Genomic DNA, 17,602 nt, shown 5'->3' on the forward strand with positions numbered 1-17,602 from the left:
GTTTGTGGATGAGGTTGTTTTCTCAACAACAGTTGCAAAGAAAGCAGAAAAACCCTGCTGCTTGTTTTTCTCGCTGCAAAGCCTGCGTCATTGCTTGTGCAACAAGAAACTACCCAGACTTGTGATAGATCTCCCGTCTCAAAAACAACTAAATTGGTTACACCAGAACACTTAGAACTACTCAGCATTTTGAGCCGTCTGTGGGCATAATTTGTTCAGCTCAAAACTCAAGAACACAATGTGTCTGTGGTCTGTTCTTTTTGTCATCCCGAATTTGTTACACAGTAATCCTTTGTTTATTCATTTGATTACTGATTTTAGGAGCTCAAACTTTGTTTGCCTAAAGAAAGCGAACTGTTCTTTCTGATATTCCCATATAAAACTAAAATGTACTCATTAGTGAAATCGTATTGATTAATCACAAGGGTTTAAGAGAGAAACCCAACATTTCCAATGATTTCACCCTTTTTTTTAAGAGGTCAGTACGTGTAATAATCTAGGATTATTTAGCCACGTAGCAGCATGTCTAGCTACTTTTTCCAGATTATAATATTTGAACTTCTGGATGGATTGCTATGAAATTTGGTATCTCATGGTGCCCACTGGATGAGTCTGAACCACTTTGTTTATTCTATGATATTTCTTTTAGTGCTACTATTTGATCAAAATAAATTCTACTATCTGTTCATGCTAGATGGTGACCATAAGAAACATTCCTGCTAAACATTAGCATTTTAGCATCTTAATGTTATTATAGTTAAAGCCTAAATATGATTTGGTCTAGAATGTTAAAGGAAAAAGATACAAATACATAATCCAGGCCTATCAGTTGTCCCACAAACCGGTAACGTGCAATGATAAATTGTACTACTGAATGCATATACTGTAGATTATAAATGTGGGCGCTGTATTAAATATAAATGTGTTTCCTTTGCATTAATGTTGTGCTCAAGGCCTACAAATTATGTTGCATAATGCAGAACGCCTTCCATTGTTTTTTAGCGAGATTCCCTATTTTGTGCCAAAAAATGTGATTTGAGGAAGAAGAAGAAGCTGTACCAACATGTTCCACAGATTCCCATTGCAATATTAAATTCAGATGCTTCATAATTTAAATCTCTAAACCCCAGACAGCTTTGAGTCTTCCACCTTTTCATGCTCGCTTGAACCTCTCAAGTTTCTCTGAAAGCCAGAAGTGTTTCCCTTAAATTGGGCGCTCATCAAATAGTCAGTCGTCAGGTGCAAAAGACCTTCTTGGTTTGACTCTTCCTCTCTCTCCATCCCCTAACTGCCAAGTATAGTTTTCCCAAGTATCGTTCCTTCCCCAAGCTCTGCTGCTCTCCACTCTCTCATACCTGCCCTACTTTCACACCGCTCACACAATTTACGATGTTCACACTCCTTGTCTCTCTCTTTCTCTCACACACACCAGGAGCCTCAGTTTTACCTCAAACCAGAATTATAAATACACAGACATTGAGTTCATGTATGTGTGCAAGCTTCACACGAAAACAGTAGCTTTTTTTCTACTGTGCATGCAGCTTTTTGTCAGTTGTACTTTTTGTAGCACAGTACAGCACTGTACGGGGTCGTACAAGACAGAACAGTTCAATGATGGAGGCGGATTAACCACATACTGACTGAGCCCTATTGTTTCCTTTTTTTATAAATAAATATGAAGTCATAAGTAATTATTTTTCTGTCTTTTGTAGTGCAAGTACATATCAGTTGTAATCTGAATTGCAAAAGTGGTTATACCATGTAGACCTTGTGTTGTCTATCAATGGCAAACAGACCCTTCAGCTTGGCATGACTTACGTGTTGTGGTCAGTCTTAAATGTGTGCATAAAAGTGTCTTTTTGGGGAAAGGCTGACCTGTGTAGCCCTAAGGTGATATTAGCTACTTGAGGGCATCCTGAGTCCCTGTTCAGACCGACATTAGCATGCATGTTTTGTGATCCAATCACATGTGGACAACTCCAAGTACAGATGTGATTGCATCCAAGAAGCATTGAGGAGGACACATTGAGATCCAACCACGCAGACCACAGTCTGAGTGGTATGGGTCGCATAGGGCCACATTCTTTTAGCAGTGTGTATTTAAATGTGACCTGGGCCACAAGCCTCCTACTTAGCTGGCGTCCTTTGAATGAGCAGATTAAGCGCTTAGTCTTTAGCTTTGTCAATGACAGTATAGCACCACAAATGTATATCTTATATTTTGGATGTAAGAGTCATACTGCTTGTGCCGCAGTTTCTGAGCAAAGGTGACAGTGGCATTGTCGGTGGAGTTCCGGCAAAACTGTCTATAGACAAAAACCTTATATTTTAATGTTCATAAAATGTGCTTGAAACATTAATTATTTCACGCATATCGCAGTCTGGCAGAGCAAAAAAACACCCGTAATCGGCACTCGGACATAGCAGTGCTTTTTCAGAATGTAATCGGATGTTTCTGTAATACTGTATGGTTATAGACTGTATGGTGAGACTTACGACTGGAATTGAATCACAGACACACACCAGAAATGACATACGTGCCTATATACATAAAGAAAGGTGAAATGAGATCAGATCACAAGTGACAGGACACATGAGGTGACACTTTTTAGTGCCAGTGTGAACTGAAGTACTTGATGAGTTAATTAACAACAGAACAAGGTCTGGGATACAATTTGGTTAAAGTGTCCTGGCATGTTCTGGTGTGTCCGCATTGTTAAATTGCTTATGGTGGTGGCGAAGTCCATAGGGACTTGGCTTGGCAACTGGAAGGTCACCAGTTCAAGTCCCGGAAAGACCAAGTGCTACTGCAAGGCACCGTTCCCTACACTGCTCCCCGGGCGCCGTACATAATGGCAGCCCACTGCTCCTAACACTAGGATGGGTCAAATGCAGAGAAACCGTTTCGTTACATAGTACCTGTATGACAATAAGTTGAATCTTAAATCCTATTTAAATCTTATGGATATTTTTAGTGTAACCCAATAACCCAATGACCCAATGACTGTATCGTTCACAGAAGTAATTTTTATCAACAGACACGTGCACATTTGATTAAAATCCTCCTAATTACACATAAAGCACTGATTTATGTTGATTGTCACCGATTTGTCAGATTCATTTAGAAATACAGGCCATATGCTGCTGAAGAGACTGTGGCCTGAAAGAGAGGGAAGCAACAAGAGAATAAGAAGAGGGAAAAATTGGGGGGGAACTGAGAAGGGGCAAGAGGAGAGAGTGCATAACAGAGAAAAAGTGACAGTGTGTGTGTAGAGAGAGAGAGAGAGAGAGAGAGCCAGGCCTAGTTTTTAGTTTGTGATCTAGGCCATTATCTGTGTTAGCACTGGTGGGGCTCCAACAGGCTCTGTGGATCCTGCATAACAATACCTTTTTATGAGCCTGTATGTGTGTACCACTGTAGTCTCACTCACACGATCATGTGTGTTAACGCCATTGTGCCATACATGATGTACGCATGCGCCCCTGCGCCTCTGCCTTTTGTTTTCTTGCTACTGAGTTTGTTAAGACCGCTCGTGTGCGCTTTCACAAGTGTGTCTTCGCATGTGTGTATGTGACTCCTCACGTGCAGCTGTGCGCTCCTGCTGTATCACCCCTGTCGTCAGTCAACCCCCCACTCCAGCAGCGCCCTGGGGGCCTTCATTATGTAAGAAAGACATTACTGCAGAACAGAGGCAGAGAGGCAGAGAGACATTACTGCAGAACAGAGGCAGGCAGCCCTGATAACTCTGGCAACCCCTGCTTCAATACAACCCACTTAGGCCTCCATAACACACATACATAAATGCGCACACACACACACACACACACACACACACACACACACACACACACACACACACACACACACACACACACACACACACACACACACACACACACACACACACACATGCAGAGTCAAAGCCTGCAGCAGAGGTGTGATCATGGTAATGGTGAGGGTTGAGGGCCTCTGACATTTTTGGGCATCACGATGAAGACGACAGGAAATCTCAATGAATCACATTCTGCATTATAATATATTTTCTTCTCTTTTCTTCTGCATTAACTCCTGTCATTCCCTCCATAATCGAACTCACCATTCATCCATACACCCATTCGAACTCTCCTCCACCTTCTTTATCTTAAATATGTGCCAAATTCAATCCACCTTCCTTCCTGCATCATTCATTCTAATCTCTTTCCACATCTTCTCCTCACGTCCATCTCCTTCCTTATCATTTTCAACACTCCCCACCTCAACCTCCAGCGGTCCCCTTGCCCCTGGCCCACCGGCTCACCATGAAGGAGGTGTTTGATGCCGAGGGCCGGCCGCGGGTGGACCTGCTCAAAGCTCACCTCACCAAGGAGGGCCGACTGGAGGAAGCTGTGGCCCTGCGCATCATCGATGAGGGCGCCGCCATCCTGCGCCAGGAGCGCACCATGTTGGACATTGAGGCGCCAGTCACGGGTATGCTATACTGATGCAGAGTGGAATAATTGAGTGTGGACCAGTCTGTTCTCTGGTGAACAATAACAGGATATTTAGTAGAAAATTGGAACGCTAAACCTTTGTGTATTCACTTCTTTCCAAGCATTACAATTGGTATCACCGGTGCAGCAACCTGTTAGCTTAGCCTAGCTTAGCGTAAAGACTGAAGACTGTGGGAAAAAGCTAGCTCAGTTTTATATCATCTATACATTTCTATAGAGAAAAACATCTAAAAACATAACTTTGCCATTGTAAGAGGTGCTGCACTATGTGCATTTTATTAGCGAAAGGAGCAGTTACTTCCTGTAGCTTTAACAATGGTCTTAACCAGTTGCCTAGTAACTATTTCTGGCCAAGCAATATCAGCGGAAATACCTCCTGTCAAACTGCAAGTGTTACACTTAAGACATTGTACGGATTAAACAAACAAGATATTTATATAAATATATAATAGTGTAATAGTATATAACTATATATTTCAATTTTGCTACATGTGGACAGAGGCAGGCTAACTCTTTTCCAGTCGTTATGATAAGCTAAGCTAACTGGTTGATGGCTATATTTTAAAGGTCACCTATCATGCTATTTAGGCAATAGCATAGGTCTCAGATATATACAAATATATAAAAAACATGTCGATGAAGTGTTTTGCTCAAAATACCAAACAGATCACCCATTCTAGCCATGCCTCATATCCCTTCGTTTCAGCCCTGTTACTAAAGTGCTGATTCGGTGTATAAAGCTTTAAAAAAAAAAAGAAAAAAAATCCTCATGCGCGATCCTACTTGTTATACATGCTCTCTCCAGTACAGCTTAGCTCTGAGTGTTAGCGATGCTTGCTAATGTAAACAAAGACCACATTACGTCCAAAACACGTCGGGCATTGACTCTGATGGCAAATCTGGATCAGCTTAATTGTACCCCCGTTTTTAGAGATTTGCGCACGGATTTTCTGACACTTTGTGAGTTCCCTGACACACCGGGGACACATATTTATGTATAAAAGACATAAAAAAGTGCATTTTGCATGATAGGTCCCCTTTAATACTTACCTTACAAACAGGATACTGTTAATAAGTCTTCTCGTGTAACTCTTAATAAGAAAATGAATACGCGTTTTTATCTACAATATTTCTTAAAAAACTTCAAAATTCCCATTGGGGCTCAACGCACAATAATGCTACAAAAGTGTTACACATGTAGATAGAATAGAGAGGGATGAAACCCTCTTTAATGGTCACACATGCAGAGCACACAGCACACACATGTGTTCTCTGCATTTAACCCATCCTAGTACCAGGAGTCTAGTACTAGGAGCAGTGGGCAGCTATTGTACAGCACCCGGGGAGCAATGGGAGTGAGGGGGGAAGGGGGATGTCCGGTGCCTTGCTCAAGGCACCACGGCAGCACGGCAGGGCAGGAGGTGAACTGGGACCTCTCCAAGTAGCAGTCCACACTCCATATTTTAGGTCTGGTCGGGGACTTGAACCGGCAACCCTACAGCTCCCAGTCCAAGCCCCTACTTACTGAGCCACTGCCGGACATATGTGCATGCGTGACAAGCGAATAGATCTCATACGCAGAGACAGAGGAATGGAACTGCGGAGCAAAAGGCAGAAAGATGAGTAATTATGTATTAATCAGATTCCATTTGTCGATTCATTAATTTGCCGTATCTGCCAGCCTTTTAATGTGAACTGTTGTTCTGTCGCACTTCACTGAGAGAACCAATTGGCACTTATGTGACTCACAATGGCGGGCGCTCGCTTTGGTAATATCTGCATGTATTCCCTTGCCGGGGAAATGGTACGCACCGAGGAGAATGTTGTAGGGGGAGGAGATTGAGATCGATGGAGAACAGAATGGAAAACAAGTTTCTGACAGGATGACACAGAAGACAGATAAGCAGGGAGACAGACTCAGACACAGGGCCCTGGCCAACTTGAGGCCCCACGCAAAGTTATATGATGAGGCCCTCTGTTTCGCCAGCGTCGCCGGGGGGGGCGGGGGGTGCTAGTGGTGCCTCGCAGCGGCCCTGCTCAGCCAGTCTCAACCCATTGACACAGCCTGGTTAATGTTCCTGTTTATCTCTGCATGTATGTGTGCGTATTTATGCAAATGCGAGCGATGAGATAATTCTGTGTGGGATGTGGTGCCCACGCAGTGTGGGAACATGGCTCGGCTTTCACAGGTACAGATCCCCGGGGACAAGGACAGACAGACAGACAGACAGGCAGGCAGGCGGAGAGACAGTTGTTCATAAGCTGCTTAGTGCAGAGCATCTAAAACCAGCCCATTCCCAATGAACAACATATTGATTAGTTTCCAAGTTTCTCCACGTCTACAGATTCTGACCTATGATTCTGACCCAGAATTACCAACCTGAGAGAATTTTTGCTTATAGATTTGTTGATATTAAACTACAGGAGAAGAGTGCAGGTTTCTGTAGGCAGGGTCTCTAAGCAGATGTAATGTCGAGGAGAACATTTCAAGCAGTCTCCCTGGAAATGCTCTAAGATAGGCAGCCAAGTGAACGGACAGGTAGATGGAGGGCAGAAACGTGAACTGACAGGCTTTTAGGGAGTCACATGAAGTCTTCTGGGAGAATACTGAGGCAGGACTGAGGAGGCCGCCCGCTACAGCTCAATTTCACTCATGGCATTTTGCATTCCCAATTCCCAGTTCAAATTAGAGCGAATGCTAAGGAGAAGACACAAAAACAGACTGAAACATGGCAAGCAGATGGAGAGACAGACAGACAGACGTTGCAGGCCAGCCAGATGCAAAATAGCCTTTGTGAAATGGTTGCGGAGGGGAACTATGACATCAACTAAAAGTGAAAGGAGAGGCCAAACAGATGGTGAGAGAGGCGGATGGGAAGATGTATGCTGGCAGATCACACAGACAGAAAGTCCCGAAGACTTTAAAAATATTAAGTGTTGAGCATTTGAAGCCTGATATGAATAAGATCCAATACTCCTGGATGTGACTTGGAACAATTATGTAGGGGAAAATATTGTTACACTGCCATTACATGATTTATGTAACACAACAGTAATTAATAGTATTGAGGTCAGAACTAGAAATGTTTCATTATCACTCAAACTGCCAATTACGTTCTTAATGATTGTTTTGTTAATTTATCTAGCAGTGCCCATTTGGCAAATATTTTGGCATCCAGTATATTTCTCAAGAACTGCTCAGCCAAACAACTTCACACTGGACCAAGAGCGAAGTTAATCGTATACGACTGCCAGAGAAAATCGAAGGGATCCATTTAGTTAAATATCTAAAATATGCCTATCCAAGAACCAAAGATAACATATTTAACTGTATTATTTGTTCCAAATAACAGTCCAAGAGCCCATCATAATCAGTATAATAACTAGACAAAGAAAAGCAACAAATATGCACTTCTTAGACACTGAAACAAGCACATTTCTTATCGTTTCTCTTTGAAATGTGACTCAAATGACCAATCACAATACATTTCTGCCTGTTACATTTCTGTCAATCGAATAATCAGTTAATCAAGTGCTTTATTTATATATAATATAGATCGTAAACATTTTTGACTTTTTTCGAATATAAATCAATATAGATACTAGCAGTGAATCCCTGGTGCCTTCTTTTATTGACAGGTTGTATTTAAACAAAGACTTCAAAATGATGGTAGTAGATTCTTTCAGGAGGATATTTGTATCCCTTATTGTCGTTTTATTTATTTTTCATCAGGCAGGTGAGTGATGTTTCTAGATCAGCAGACGGGAAGGTTTTACCTCTGCAGATGCAAATCAGGCCATATGGAGCAACTGAAGCAAAGATGGTCCCTCATTTTTCTGACTGATTTGTGAAAACTTAACAACGTTGCAGCTGAAAACTCCTGTATCTATGATTCTAACATCGCTGTGTGCTGTTTTCACAGTGTGTGGAGATATCCACGGCCAGTTCTTCGACCTGATGAAGCTGTTTGAAGTGGGAGGTTCTCCTGCCAACACGCGCTACCTCTTCCTGGGGGACTATGTGGACAGGGGCTACTTCAGTATCGAGGTGAGGATGGACCATTTATTGGGTGTGTATTCACTCAAAAATTCTGTACGCTCATTCTACTTTGTATAAAATAAGCCTACAACTAAATCAATGTCCAATAAATTGCCCTGAATTATGTAGTACAGTTTTTAAAGGCAAGGTTTATTTCCCAATAGGGGCGTTCACACCAAGTTCTATTCCCACAATAGTTCATGAGAACTCAGTTCATGAGAACTCATTTAGTTCTCTCTGCGTTTGTGCGCTGGGCTAATGCTAATAATGCTAATGCAAGGATAATAAAATGGCGGCTTCACAAAACTTTTTGGGAGTTTTACGGGGCGTTGTTTGCATTCCGCCCAGCCAATCAGACATAGGAACCCTTTTCTACCACGAAAGTCCCTGCTCTTTAGCAGGGACGGAAAAGGGGGTAAAAAAGGTTCTGATGAACTAATTTAGTTCAGGGGGCTTTTTGGTGTGAATGCAAATATATCTGAGTTCTGATGAACTATTGAGGGAAAAGTACTCCATATGTAATGTATAATAAATGTACAAAAGGTACTTGAGATTAGCATTGACACACCACAATTTCTTGCAAAGACCAAAGTGATTTAAAATTCATGGATCATTCAAGGTTAGTAATCAGTAACAAGACTGTAATAGGCTGCTTACTGAAATATGTATGGAAACTGAGCAGAGACGGTACAGCAGAGGCTGTTAGTACATTTGATTCTGTAAAATGGACGTGAGTGCAATAGGTTATTTTTGCGATGCCTTAGCCTGGCGGATATGCACCACAGATCAGGAGTGTGACTTGATTCCATAATAAGACAACATATGCATGGGTGCCTGCCTGGTTATGTTTTAAAATGAGAGAGCAAAAAGATAAATAGTAATTGGCAAGGGGTCTGGGGTTCCTCAGGCAGAAAAATAAAATCAAAGTTACAATTATTTCCTGTATTTCTTTCCAACTCATTTCCTGGGTTAAACATCAACTGCATCCCAAATAATACAATCAACAGAGTTATTGGAAAAGATTAATAGCCACATTACTTTGATTTAGCTTCTTTATGAACGTCCCATCTTTACAGACAGCCGAATCCTGTCGGATCAACAAGCTAGTGTTAGAGTGTGGCTAGCAAAGTTAGCTAACATTAACACGCAAACCAGTTCACACTTTGAACTGAATGAAAGTGTGGCTATAGTCCAAGCAGTTTCAGGTATTTTGATTCTATATTTTGCTATGTTCTATTTTAAATACACCGTTAAGCTAAGTGGTTTCAGATGTTTTAAACAATCAGACCCTTGTGGGAATGGACTCCTATGAGTCCATGGTGAAAGTTATAGCTTATTTAGCCACTTAGCTACCATGCAATGAGGGATTTATCATTGACATGGAGTGAGTTTGGATGGGAGGGGACAAAATGTAGGTCACCTTCGTAACACACTTCAAGGGCATAGACGGGGGAATTAATAATCATTATGGAGAATGCTGTGTAATTGTGAAAGAGCACCCCCTGAGCCATTTGTAAGAGACTAAGTGAAAACATGTGTGAACGTTAATTTGAATGCTTCTTGCCAAAAATCCTCTTCATGTCTATCTTTAGACTTTGTTAAGGATGCATTCACTTTTAGCTCAATTGATTGGGCAGTGGAGGGTTCATTCAGAGATTCCTTGTAATGTCTCCTCCATTATGATTCTCTGTCTCATTTAGAATTTCCAGTTTACATTTAATGACGAGAACTGAAAGTATTGACATTTGACTCGGAATAGATGTTTACTTTTTACCAAAATTATATTCCTACCGTGCTAGTATGACTGGTCCTTTAGCCAGGCAATATAAGAAATGATATGAATGTATGTTTCCAAAATATGTAATTTTCTTACTTTGTTACAAAGAGTTTTTATACTACTAAGCTTTATAAAGGTACCCAACATTATGAAATAGCTTTTTATTTTGGCAAGTTTAACAATGTTGTTGTTAATGTTAACTGCTTAACTCTAACCAGTTTGAATGCTTTCTCTTTTTTTTTAGTGTGTGTTATACCTATGGTCACTGAAATCCCTCTACCCAAAGACGCTCTTTCTTCTACGGGGAAATCATGAATGTAGACATCTGACAGAATATTTCACCTTCAAACAAGAATGTGAGTAACTCTTTCCTCCTAATGTGCACCTCCTCTCTCTGTTGTGAAAATGACCCTTCACCCCACCCATTCCTCTTATTAGTGCGAATGCAATTACATTAGTGCGAATGCACAAATGTAATTGTGGCTCTGGTAGCGATGTCTAATATTTTTGAGGTTCGAGTTTAGCTAACGGATATCCTTGGCTAACATTCCTCTTCTAAGCATTGGTCATTGTTTAAAGTGTGATTAGCATACTGCGAGAATGGAGTCAAGAGACAAACGAGAAAAGAGACTTTCACACCCTTCAACAAAGTATCAAACTTCCCACAGCCCCATGCACATTGCTTCAACATTTAGAGAAATTAAAAGCTAGACCTGCATAGATTAACATGCCAAGCTGGTAGGCTTTTCGGGAATGGTTTAGCGAACAGTCACGTTGCAGATTTATTTCCTTTCATTCAACGTATCAAAACATTATTGACTGATCGTTTGAGCTCTAAAGATGTGTTTTCTTTAGTCTCCTCTCCCCTGTCCATCCTTTCTCTCTGACTCTCCTCGCGTCCTGTCCGAGAGTAGGTGATTAGCAGCAAATTCATTTGGCCCTTAATGATTGGCTCAGGGACTCGCTCCTCTGTGTCTGATTGGCCAAGGGACAAGGAAGCTAATTTCCCCTGTTGCTTGTGGCAAATAGTGGTCGCCCTCAATTACCATCTGTGTGTGTGTGTGTGTGTGTGTGTGTGTGTGTGTGTGTGTGTGTGTGTGTGTGTGTGTGTGTGTGTGTGTGTGTGTGTGTGTGTGTGTGTGTGTGTGTGTGTGTGTGTGTGTGTGTGTGTGTGTGTGTGTGTGTGTGTGTGTGTGAACCACAAGTGTGTGCAAGAGCATGTACTGTGACTGCATGCATGTGCGAGAGCGTCTCCATAAATGTTTAAGTGTCTGTGTGTGGAAGGAGCTGAAACCTGGTGGACTAGCAATAATGAGCTCTTGCTCTACACAACGCAGATGGAGAGGTTGACAAACACACTCCTCGCTGTCTCACACACACACGCACACACACACGCACACACAAATGTTGGCTACTGTTCACTGCTACTCCACAATACTGGCTCTGATTTGCGTACGTGACATTCTCATGTCCTCACATTCATCTCATCTCCTTTCTATCTCTCCTTCTATTTCCCTTGTCGTCTCCTCTCTTCCTTTCACTGCTCTTAACCTTTCTTCCTTCTCCTGTCTCCTCCCATCAATCTCTCCTTCTCTCTTTATAAAATTATCATTCTCCTTTCCTCTCCTCCTCCCGCCTCCCAGCTCGCTCTCATTCCAAAATCCACGCTTCTCTCTTCTTTCTTTTTTCCCCTTCTATCACTCTCCTCCAATCTCCTTTGAGCTATTTTGAATCCTGTGATATTGTTTTGTGTCTGATGTATTGTTACGCCCATGTGTGAAATGTAGTTTAAAGATGCTGCTTGTTGGATGTCTTTATTGATATTCCTGCCAAATCAAAGGAGGTTTTTCATAAAACAAAAAAATTCAGCCTCACAGTGACTCTACAATGCTTCATGCTTTTATTTGGGTCAAATTTTGTTTACTGGAAAACAGAATTGTAGTCTTTAGACCCATGTGTTGTCTGTAATACATTATCTACTGTAATATGAAGCATTTCTTCACAAATGTACATTTCGACTCTGGGAAGAGGCATTTTTAAATCATCAGAGAGGAGAGAAACAGGTCATATGGGATTGCTGGAGAAGAAATGGTCGGATTAATTCATTACATGCTATGTGAAAATCCTACATGTTACTGCCTTTACACCCAAGTGAACTGAATGATGTTTTCAGAGGAATCGTACAAGTCTGTCTGAAGCCTTCAGATGACTGAGCTCTTTTGATCCGTCCATGTAAAAGCTCCATGTTTGTTTGTTCTCAGCAGTGTGTTTGTGTGCGATAAGTAACACTCACACTCCGGGTAACAGGGACTGACTGTACGTTTGCAGGGATGGTGGCTGTTCAAAGAATGTCGAAAACACATTCAGGCGCTCCTTTGTCTCAAGCCTTGAAATATCCTCCCCCTTCCCTGTAACCACCTGCAGGTAAGATCAAGTACTCGGAGCAGGTGTACGACTCCTGCATGGAGGCGTTTGATTGCCTGCCCCTGGCAGCCCTGATGAACCAGCAGTTCCTGTGTGTGCATGGGGGGCTTTCACCAGAGATCCACACGCTGGACGACATCAAGAAGGTATGAAAAGAGGCACACACACACATTCAATTTTGAGTTACACTACTCTACAAAGGCAATACACACGTCAAATTGAGTTAAAGAGGCCCTATTATGCTTTTGGGGGGGGTTTCCCTCTCCTCTAGTGTGTTGTATGGGTTTTTTGTGCATGTAAATTGTCTCCAAAGGTGAAAATCCCAAACACCCCCCCCGTGCCTGAAACGCCTCCATTGTACTACTTTGTTTGCTTCAGTAACATAGTGACATCACAATGTAACACTCATGCTTCTATTGGCTAGCGCTCCAACACATTGTGATAGGCTAAGGGATGGAACATCTCCACGCAGTTCACTAATGACAACAGAGCCGGTCAGCTAACCAATCAGAGCAGACTGGGCTCTGGTTTCAGACAGAGGGTGAAAAGAGGTGCTGCACCACAGGCAGTATGAGAAAACATGTCACAGTAGAAGCACAACATTTCACCTATAATTAATACATTATTGTAGGTGTTAGTACGGTGGACGACTAGTGCAAACGTTTCATAATTGTAAGTGTTTTGTCAGTATATTTGAACTGACTAGGTTAGCTACGTTAGCTAGCTAGCTCAGAGTAGATCTGCAATGATATCCTGAGGAAACATGCGATCACATTGTAAAACAAGCCAATACAATTTTCCTTTTAGGTATTTTTCTAGTGACAGTTGGCCATCTATAAAATATTCTTAACTTCAACAAGTGCTCTGGGGCCTCATTTATAAAGCCTTGCGTAGGATTGACGTGGGAAGGTTGCTTACGTAGGACAAAGCAAATAAATACGCACCGACACTTTCCGATTCATAAAAGACTGCGTACCGGCACAGGACTTGCGTACGGCACATCCTACGCCGGTTTCCCTTTATAAATCACAATCGACTCGAAGCCTTTTGCAGGCTTCACGTAACGCCCATATTTGCCTATAAATAGTCAAAGAAACGCCCATTCATTCATTCATTTTGACTGACTGCATGAAGAAGATCGCAGGAAATGACGACAGAACAGCTAAAAAAGACATCTCACACCGTGTCAGATTTGGGTTATTTTGGGGAGGTCGAGATAAATCATATTGTTTGGTGGATGCAGTTTGAACCAGAGTAGCAGCATGGAGGTCGGATCGTCACCAAAATAAATAAATAAGTGGTCCGAAAAAAAGTTAATGACAAAAAAAATACACATAACCTTCCTCAGGCAGTGTGTTTGTCCCGGGACAGGAGACACCCCCTTGATGAGAAACTGTAAGAAATGATCGGGGAATCCCTCCGGAGTGGAGTCATGACGACTGGATCTGAATTATTTTGTTGTATTTGGTGGTTTCGTGTTCCAGCTTTCGATCAGCAACTATATATCCATAATCCACCAGTTAAAGGAAATACAACTAATGTGTTGTGTTATATTAGCTGTACAATTTACCACATATGGTGTTCTTAGTTTCCATACCTCCTGTGTTTTACGAGCGTCTTATCAAGTCTTGGCAAACGGCATAAAACACGATTAAACGTGATAGTATATAAAACCATGCTCGTATCTACAACCTATAGAAATGCAAAACGGCGTCAGTTTAGACGTAATTCTGTCCTCCTGTTTACCGCATCATTTATGAGAATACATTTCTTAACAAGAGAACATAATCGAGGGGTGATCAATAACATTTCCGTATTTATTTATTTCTCCAAGTTATGTTTTTGTGTGCACTGAGGAGTCTCAAACAGGCGTTTGTTAAATCATTTTAAGATTGGCTTTAATCAATTTGTGAAAATGAATTCTTCATATATGATAAATGAGAGGTAACATTTTATTTATGGTATTATTTCCACATATTTATCTCCATTCTTCCTTCTGCCAACGGTGTCGCAGTTTCTCGTCTCTCCCGTTTTTGTGCTTAGTGCGTACGCATGGGTTAGAGTTTGCGTGGAGGACCGCACATTTTCCCGTCAAGTTAGTATTTTATAAATCGCAAACAGTGCGTAGAAACTGGCGTACGCCATCTTTTGAGCGTACGCACCTTTTATAAATGAGGCCCCTGGTCCCAGTTGTGTGCATCACTTTTTAGTAGCCCCTCGTTTCCGTCGTGTTTTGAGCTTCTTGCAGCTTTTTTTATTCGCAGCATTTAGTCTTTGCATCGTTTTGTTTATATTGCGCTTTCAGTAAACCGTACGCATGTTTCATCAACTTGGCGTTTTTATAAATGCTGCACATGTGTTGTCAAGTTGGTGAAGATGTTTCTTCATATGCATGTGTTTCAGCACATTTGTGTTTTTATATTTGCATGGTTTTTTAAACTGCAGCGCATTTCTCCTAAATAAAACAGGGCTTAATATGAAAGCATTACAACTTTTCTTACTGTGACACAGTTTGCCTGCCAGAATTTAAACCATTTTTGATCACCTTTACTGCCTCGGTTTTAACTGCTTTATACACAGAAGCTACATTTATCACTCCCCTTATTGCTTGGAAAATAATCACGTTAACGAAGATATAATTGACTTATTTGCAGCACTCAAACACACCTTGCAGCGCTGACACACACACACACACACACACACACACACACACACACACACACACACACACACACACACACACACACACACACCAACAGATCTTCATTAACCACATGTACTGTCGATGCAGAGAACCTATAGGGAACCAGTGGATACAGTACAGCTGCACGTATACAGTTCACAGTAAAACTGAAAACACACACATGAGGACACACACTTCCTCATCTAATGGCAGTGTTTCCATGGTGAATCTGCTGGTGTGACATCTTCTCCCTCCTATGTGGTGAGGGTTGCCATGGAGATGCTCTGCTCTGACAGTATGTGTTTGTGTGTGTTTGCTTTCCTTTCTCTTCTCAGTTTATCCGATGTGTGCTGGTACATTTGTGTGCACACTTTTGAAAATGTGACGTTCTTTTTTGGGTCAATGTATTTTTGTGTGGAGCTTTTGTGTAAGCTTATATTTGTGTGTGTCTCCGTGTGTGTGTGTTCCTTGTATGTCCTAGTTGGACCGATTCAAGGAGCCCCCGGCGTTTGGACCCATGTGCGACCTGCTGTGGGCCGACCCCCTGGAAGACTTTGGCAACGAGAAGACCCAGGAGTACTTTGGCCACAACACAGTGAGAGGCTGCTCCTATTTCTACAGGTACAGGACACAATTACTCCTCACAAGGACCAACAAAAGGAAACGTGTCATAAGAGTTTATTTTGGAAGAATTGAATGGGAGCGAAGAGAATGGGTCCCTGTGCTTGTAAAACTCAGAGATGGGAACTAATCTGATAGCCAAACAAGCCAGAATGAATGCAATATATATTGAAATTAGCAGCTGGAACGTGCAGCCAGAAATATGACTGATCCTCGAATGTGCTCATGCCGGCTCATTCAATTTTTTTAATGATCTGGGCACCTTGTGTTTGCCTTAGCGTTGTGTGACTTTCTTTTATAATTTATTTGTATTGGTCAGAGGATTTACAGAAGACAATTACAAATACTAATAACTCACACCTGATTTGCCATGTTTACTTTGATCAATATCTATTAGTTGGCGTTTCTTCAACATGCCTATAGCTTCCTGTGAAGCCAGGTCAAATGCTGGAAGAGTTCATACGAAGAGGCAAACCACAAATGTGCAAGAAATGTCAACAGGTTAAAAGGAATCAAAGAATAACTACAATATATTTAAAACTAAAATCTAGTACTGACAGACAACATTTGTTTAGATTTACGATCAATCTCAGCTCTGCGTCTTTTCTTTCAACAAACGTGATGTTACTCACGTACATGGTATTCCTTAATGACTTTAAAGAGACATTTGCATATGAATGCAGAATCTGTAAATAATGGGATCAGAACAAATTAAATATAGTGAGTGCTTATATGAAAGAAACCAGCAAGCACAAATATTTAAAAAAGTCCAGGTTCAAAGACTCATCAAGACATCTCTGTTATCTACAGGAGTAGTTTACTTTTCGTTTACACTTTGATCAATTGGATCACGAAAAATGATAATGACACTGGAAATATATTAAAAATAACATTTTCAAGTAAAAATACAGCAGGATCCTCCCTGTTGGCATCAGTTGTTGCTGGGAGATGTGGATCTAATAAGTTTGATGGACTTCAGTATTGCTGTGTGATGTTGATGAGAAAAGAGACGGTAACTCCACAGATCCAATAACAATCACTGGGATGTGTACAAGAGACAGGAGATCTCTGCCATTTTTACACACACACACACACACACACACACACACACACACACACACACACACACACACACACACACACATTCAGTGTACAAACAGATTCACAAACACACACACTGTTGGGTTTCAGTATGAAACGATATCCCACAATCCCCAGGGAGACTGCACGGTTCTGTTGCTATGACGACTGGCTACTACTGCCAGATATGGAGTGATATTAAGATACAGTGAGAGGAAGAGGGAGAGTAACACGGAAAGGGTGGAGGTGGTGGTAGGGGAGAAAGATGAAAGATGGAAATAAAGAAACAAAAATGGAGGAATGCAAAGACGCGGAGCTGAGAGCAGTTGGAAGTGTTGATGTGCAGAGTGTTTGAGAGTGTGTGTGAGACTGAGTGTTATGACATGTTGTCTGTCAGTGGTTTTCTATGTTTAGCAGACACAGCATCAATTGACCGACTCCTGTACACTCTGCCCCCCCAGCACCCAGGGGCCATAAGCTCAGGCCT

The 17,602-nt window shown here is 41.7% G+C and overlaps 1 protein-coding gene across 2 annotated transcripts in view; it reads left to right on the forward strand.

Moving 5' to 3' along the window:
• LOC117475265 (serine/threonine-protein phosphatase 2B catalytic subunit alpha isoform-like) overlaps window positions 1-17,602 on the forward strand; it is a 39,650-nt gene that overhangs the window by 7,677 nt on the left and 14,371 nt on the right. For both annotated transcript variants that reach the window (XM_034121443.1, XM_034121444.1), the window contains exons 2-6: window positions 4,268-4,468; window positions 8,415-8,539; window positions 10,552-10,663; window positions 12,732-12,877; window positions 15,896-16,035. In XM_034121443.1, the coding sequence (XP_033977334.1) occupies window positions 4,268-4,468; window positions 8,415-8,539; window positions 10,552-10,663; window positions 12,732-12,877; window positions 15,896-16,035 (724 nt within the window). The remainder of the gene's footprint in view (window positions 1-4,267; window positions 4,469-8,414; window positions 8,540-10,551; window positions 10,664-12,731; window positions 12,878-15,895; window positions 16,036-17,602) is intronic.

Source organism: Trematomus bernacchii, unplaced genomic scaffold (assembly GCF_902827165.1).
Source record: "Trematomus bernacchii unplaced genomic scaffold, fTreBer1.1, whole genome shotgun sequence".
Taxonomy (NCBI): Eukaryota; Metazoa; Chordata; class Actinopteri; order Perciformes; family Nototheniidae; genus Trematomus; species Trematomus bernacchii.